The 6,959-nt window shown below is 37.6% G+C and overlaps 1 protein-coding gene across 10 annotated transcripts in view; it reads right to left on the reverse strand.

Annotated features, from left to right (window-relative positions):
* Positions 1-6,148, reverse strand: part of LOC101895390 (sodium-coupled monocarboxylate transporter 1) — an 80,236-nt gene extending 74,088 nt beyond the window's left edge. For 3 of the 10 annotated variants that reach the window (XM_059128498.1, XM_059128499.1, XM_059128497.1), the window contains exons 1-2: positions 5,975-6,134; positions 156-1,163 (exon numbers count right to left, since the gene is read on the reverse strand). In XM_059128498.1, the coding sequence (XP_058984481.1) occupies positions 156-703 (548 nt within the window). In that variant the 5' untranslated portion in view covers positions 704-1,163; positions 5,975-6,134. Of the gene's footprint in view, positions 1-155; positions 1,269-5,959 lie in introns of all 10 variants that reach the window. The other 7 variants (XM_059128496.1, XM_059128490.1, XM_059128494.1 and 4 more) reach the window with 6 other exon arrangements.
* Positions 6,149-6,959: the final 811 nt, after the last annotated feature.

Genomic DNA, 6,959 nt, shown 5'->3' on the forward strand with positions numbered 1-6,959 from the left:
TGTCATTCACTTTCCTAATAACTTTACTTGCCTTTGAGAAAACGAGAGACCATAAATTAAAGTGGAAAACTTTTCCACCACTTCTACCCCTTTTTGTGGAAAATCGCTATACTCTAAACCAGGAAGAAGAAGAAAAAATTTGTTCGCATACATACCTGGCTACCAGTGACAACGAGACCGGAAACACTTTCATCTTTCGACCACCCACCAAATAATCCAAAGCCTCTGAGCCACGTCGCTGTTCGGTGGCGCTACCCTTTTGGCCCTTCTTTTTCTGTTTCTTTTCGATGAAACCGAAATAGAAGCCAATGGCGGCACAAATAATTAACATCAGAACGAAGACACAGTAGTCGACAATGCCGAAGTGTTGCAGGGACGAGCTTAGATCGGCCACACTTTGTTTGGTCGGATCGTTGGCCAGGCTGGAGGATATGGCGGCCGTTGAGGAGACGGATGAAATTGTGGTGGTCGAGGGGGTGGCCATACTGGTTGTGGTTGTTGTTCTTGCTGTTGGTGTTGTAATTAAAGTTTTCATAGTTTCCTTAATGCCGGCCACCGTTGAGCCCACAATCTCGGCCGCAACTGTCGTGCTGGTGGTGGTGGTTGTGGAGGGGGTACTGCTTCCTGCCAACTGTGAGCTGGCCATTATTGTGGCACTCGGTGTAGTGGTTATGATTTGACCACCTGCTGGTTCACTCGACATGGGGGAGGGGTGGAGAGGGTTATGAGAAAAGTTCAGACGACGACAACTTCCTTTGATCCGCACTTAATTAAGTTTAGCTATTTTTTCTTCTGATATTTGCCGTCTCCCCTTTGTTGCATTCCAGACCAGCTTTAGGAGGTGTCGCTACTTTATCTCAATTTGCAACTTGAGGTCTCTGTGTGAGTATACGTGTGGCTGTGTGTGTGTGTTTACGTCTGGGTCTCTTCGGTGTGTTAGTGTGTGTGTGTGTGTGCGGGTTGTGGTGGGTGATGACAACGCTTCGCATTACACTCTGTTATTGATTTTAATGGAAATTTGTTTTCACTTCGATTCCTTTCTTATCGTTCTTGAGTCTTTGTCGTTTCGCCGTTCGTCCCTCACCGCGGGTCCGTATCTCACGCTCTTCTTTTCTTCTACTTCGTCGTCACTTTGAATTAATTTAATTTTGTTTGCATTTCCACTGTAAATGAAATGAAAGTTTTCCATTGGTTTTGTTGTTCGTTTGTTCGGTCTGTCATCGAACTTTGGTTATGAAACCTTCATTAGCTTCGAACCACCTAAACTTCTGTAACTGAATTTATTGTTGTGGTTGTTGTTGTTGCTGTTATTCGAACACATCGAATAAATTTGTTAATGATTGAAGATTACAAATTGTCTCTCTCTCTTATTGTGGAATTCTGCTTTCTAAATCTGGTCGAAATACTAACAGCCAGGCTGTGTCGTCGACCATGGCCAACATTTCAATATTGACATTGACATTGTCTCTGTTCTTTGCCAAAGCCCAAGAAAATCCAAACAATTAGCACAAAAAGAACGAAACAAAAAGAATCGCAGACCTTGAATTCGAAAGTAGACTGCTGATGATGCTGTTGCATTATCTCAGCTGAACGTAGGGGGGAAGGGGGAGTGGTGTCGACTGCCAAATTATCAAATTAATGGGAAAACGTGTCCAGACTTTTTTTTGGAAAATAAAATCCATTCAAAAAAAGACTGCAGCAAATTACACGATAAGCCTGTGAAAAAGATTCAATGAGCGATGACACCATTTTTATAATTGATATTCTTGGAAGAAATTCGAATTCGAGGTGAAAGCAATGGGTAGTGGGAAAATTTCGAAGGAAATTTTCAAATTAGATTTGATAGAAGAAGTACTATAGGGTTATTGGTCTTGTCCATTCAAGGAGTTGTAAGATACCGTATTCCCAGCTGATAGGGTGGGGTGAAGGGCATAAGACCTGGTTATATCCTACACCACATAATGGCAAGGGTATTATGTCTTTGTGCGTTTGTTTGTAACATGGAGAAGGAAGCAAGATATACCCAAAGTAACTTTTAAGGATTTTCATAGAATCACTTTATGAGTCGATTTATGCATGCGTCCGTCAATATGGACAAAATGCAGGTCGCATTTATTATCCAATTGAGATGACATTTTCCAAACAAAATTTTTTAGCCCAAGGACGAACCCTATTGCAATTGTTGAAAATCGGTTCAAATTGAGATATGGCTCCCTTATATATCTTCAGCCGATTTCGGGTTAATTGTGCTCCAAATGGCCAATATCTGTCCAAATGACCTGCATTTTGACACATCCAACTTAATTCAGTCGAGAAACAAATAGATCAAATTTGCTCCCATAGCTTCCATATATAAGTCTCCTCCGATTTGGTGTTTAAGTCCACCACATTCGTAATATGCACCCCACCAGAATGATGTTTGGTATAAGATATCAGATACAGCCCAGAAATACTTTTGTGAAATACCTCTTGTATCAAGATCGGTTCAGATTTGGATATAGTTCCCACATATATCTTCAAACGATTTCGGGTTAATTGTGCGCCAAATTGCCAATATCAATCCAAATGGCCTGAATTTTGCCGCATCCGACCGAATTCAGTCTAGAAGCAAATACATCAAATCGGTTCAGATATAGCTATTGCTCCCATATATATATGTGTTATCCGTTTGAGGTTAAAGTCCCTCACAAGCGTAATATGTATTCAACAAAACTGATATTTGGTACCAAAGGTTGATAGGTGGTAACAACTACTTCAAATAAATTATTTTGTAACTGGAGCTCTACTAAATATGTGGGGTATTATATAATCGGCTCGCCCCGCCTTTGACTTTTCCATACTTGTTATAATAGATTTTCTTGAAAGAAATTCCATTTTGAGATGAAAGCCATGGGCAGTGGGAAAAATTTAAGGACATTTTAAAATTAGATCGATAACGAAGAGGTGCCCAATAGGGTTAGTCCATTCAAGGACTTGTCTGTCAGTGATGGTAATAAAACCGGGTTTCAATCTGGGATTGACATCTTTATCGGCCTCCGAACAAAGGGCTCCGACTCACGAAAAACTCTTTACGTGGCGTTCATTTCAACAAAAATCACTTGACATTTAACATGTCCCCTAAAGCAAAATTGATACGATATAGGTCTTAAAAAACCCTGTTGCCGATTCGTCGCTGCTTGCAATTTTGGTCAAATTTTCTTTTCAATTTTTTTTTTCTTGAATCGATTGAAGTAAATAATGAAAATATTAAAATTAAGGTAACCAAACTATTTTTTTAGATGGAGCGGGAGGACATGTTTAATATATTCAATAGCAAACGGGTATGATATTGAACTTAAATAACACAGTATAGGCGCAGGCGGCCTACACTGTTTTAATATTGAAATTCTATTGTAATTAAGGTGACCACATTTTTTATTAATTTTTTTAAAGTGTGGGCGATATGGAGAATAAATATTAGGATTTGCAAAGATGGAGCAAAATCGGATGATCTTTTCTCTTTTTGTGCAGTCAAATATATTTTTTGAAAATTTCGATCTTTTGTGCGGGAGGTACCAGGAAGGGTGGACCGATATAGCCCATCTCCGAAGTCGATCTAAGTGTGACAATAATATTACGATGTACCAAGTTTGGATCAAAATGAGTACTCCCTCAGAGAGTTATCATGCACACCAGCCAGACAGACTGACTGAGGGGCGGACACCTCTACATTGACTCCAAATGTCCTGAAACAGGTTTGCTCCAAAGTGACCTAGGGTCTAATTTCGGTGAGGCTGTAACAAATGATACATACCCACTTTTATCGTTTGGCTGTGGGTATAAAAATATAAATCTCATGTAGATCGTTTGAAGTATTCGATTTTGTCGAATTGATCTGATACCTCCCCAGAAAGGGTCAATATTTTTAATACTCGTTACTATTAGAAAATTCGAAATAAATTGCTGAATCTCTTCAAACTTTGCAACTTCAAATACTTCTAGCAATACTTTTTATATCTCATATAAATCGTATACACTTCGATCTGAACCTGAAACCACAGCGATAGTAATATTTTATTCAATCAGTGCGAAGATGAAAGATATTGACCCAATACTTTTAGAGCCTCTCCAACGAAATGTCAAAATTTAGAATATTCAGACCTAGCACATTACAATACTTTTTTCGATTTGACCGTTTATTGGGCACACACACACAAATTTAATAAATAATATTTTTGTTCTGTTACAGTTATCCTTGGAAAAAAGTTTTCCAAACTCTAACAAACATTAGGTTCGACCGGGTCGAACTCTGAAAACCCTCCACCATTTGGAAGGAATTTGGCATTTTTCAAAAAAAAAAAAAAAATAATTAAAACAGTTGTAAGTTCGGCCGGGTCGAACTTTGAATACCATCCACCATTTGGAACAAATTTGGCAATTTTCAAGAAAAAACTTTAACGAAGACGTGAACCTGCATAGGCAACTTTTGTCATAAGCCATTACAATATTCAAATACGAAACTTGAAAAAACCGGTGAATAAGGTAGCTAAAATCATCAAAATACCGAATATAGGGAGGTACGGTTATATCGGGGCAATACGAAGACCTGGTCCTGCATAGATAATTTTCTGTCACAGGCTGTAGCATCCATTACGAACTTCAAATACCACATCTCAAACAATTTCGGTGGGTATTGTACCTAAAATCGTCAAAATACCGAATATAGGGAGGTACTGATATATGGGGCCTATACGAAGACCTGGACCCGCACAGACAATTTTCTGTCACAGAATGTAGTTCCCATAACGAACTTCAAATACCAAATTTGAAACAATTCCCGTGAATAATGTCTCTAAAATCATCAAAATACCGAATATCAGGAGGTACCTTTATATGGGGGCTATATGAAAACGTGGACCTACATAGCCCATTTACGAACTTAACCTGCCTACTGGAAAAATAAACATGTGTGCAAAATGTTAGCCATCTATCTCAATTCATTCGAAAGATAGCGTGATTACAACAGACAGACGGACGGACGGACAGACAGACAGACAGACATCGCTAAATCGACTTAGAATTTTACGCTGATCAAGAATATATATACTTTGTTGGGTCTGATATGAGTATTTCGAGGAGTTACAAACGGAATGACAAAGTTAATATACCCTCCATAGTATGGTGGAGGGTATAAAAATGATGGCGTTTGACTTTGTTGCAGATTTTTTATCTCACCCTGCATGTGTAGCGGGCACTTGCTAATATTACGCATGTGGCGCACAATAATTTCGAAATCCGACGAAAATATATATAGGATCTATATCGAAATTTGGACCACCAATCATCAATTTCAATAGGATTCGTCCCTGGAAAAGTTTATCTCAATCTGACAATAAATTCGTCCTGTACAATATTGACAAAATATATATGGAGAACCGGTCGGTTGAGTACAAATAGTACCGTCTTGCGAACAGCTTGACAATTTTTTTTACCTAGAAGTACTCGAAGTACTTTGAGTAAATTTATAATTTAATATCTTTGACAAAAATAGATTTTTTTCGTTTCGAAAACAAGTTTTTTCGTGTCAAATAAAATTGTAGCAAATTGTACCACACTGTACATTCTTAGAGTTTTTTACTAAAAAGGAAAATGGTACAAAATTCCCAAATAATAGAATATATAAATATATTTATGTTGTTTTATGAAAATTTAACACAAAAATAAATAAAAAAAATTGTAAAAAAATCTAGAACTAATTTGGTCCCAAAAATTCCACAATAAATTTTGAATTTCAACAACGTATATTTCACATAATTCCAGTTACAGAAGTTGAAAACGTTTCAAAATAACACTTGTTCTCAGTATTTACTAATTGTACTATTTTAATTAATTTTTTTTTTTTTTTTTATTTTTAATTTTTTTATTTTAGATTTTTTTTTTTTAATTTTCAAACACTTGATCCTTTTCGAAGGATATGCACTTGAGTTTAACTAACCGCCAATACGATCGTACGCTGTATTATAGTATCAGATTTCTGTCAGACGCGTCGTATTACACACACCGTCACATCAATCCTTTTAACGAGCAGAGATGTTGTTCCGATTTAATGGACGTTCATTACACGGCAAAACACTGCAGACTGAATTGAAATTTAAAGATTTTTCCGCCATTCAGAAAACTGAAATCCAGTCCCCAATACTAATGCAAACACTCACACACACACACATGAGTTTCTTTGAAGAAAAGCAGTTACTTTTGTTTATAACTCTCAAGAGAAAGATAGTCTTCTCTGGGGGTTTCAATTTTTATGTGTGCAATGATGATAGTGTGTGAATGTCACGCTAACGATTTTTGGGGGGAGGTGTTGTTGGAGGCGCCAAAACAAACAAAAGATCTTCTCCAGCGAGATGAGTTACGACCGCAGAGATAATTTAGATGCTGTGGCTCGGATGCTGATCCCACTAATGCTAAAAGTTTTTATTTTTATCAGAGTGACAAGTAAAGAAATAGAATTGTCGTTACGGTGAACCACATATACACACACACACATACATACATACTCACTTCCAGTAGTTACATAGCTAAGCAAATGGAGATAAAAATGGACCAAAAAAAAAAAGATGCCAGTAATATACAACAAATTAAGAAGCTTAATATTTAAAACAATTATCAACGCACGCCAGCAATTAGTCTAAAGAGAGAGAAAGCGGGAGAGGGGGAGGTAGGAGGTGGAGATAATACAACACACCATCAGCTCGTGCTTCATTCAAGAAGTGGAACTTAGAATTAGTGCTACCACCCACTCCTAACAACTAAGTATGATATTTATACCCTACACCACAAGGTGGTCAGGGTATTATGTCTTTGTGCATTTGTTTGTAACAGGCAAAAGGAAAAGAGATAGACCCATAGTTCCCTTTGATGATCTACATAGAATCACATTCTGAGTCGATTTATGAATGTCCGTCCGTCCATCTGTC

The sequence above is a fragment of the Musca domestica genome, unplaced genomic scaffold, assembly GCF_030504385.1.
Source record: "Musca domestica strain aabys unplaced genomic scaffold, Musca_domestica.polishedcontigs.V.1.1 55, whole genome shotgun sequence".
Classification (NCBI taxonomy): Eukaryota; Metazoa; Arthropoda; class Insecta; order Diptera; family Muscidae; genus Musca; species Musca domestica.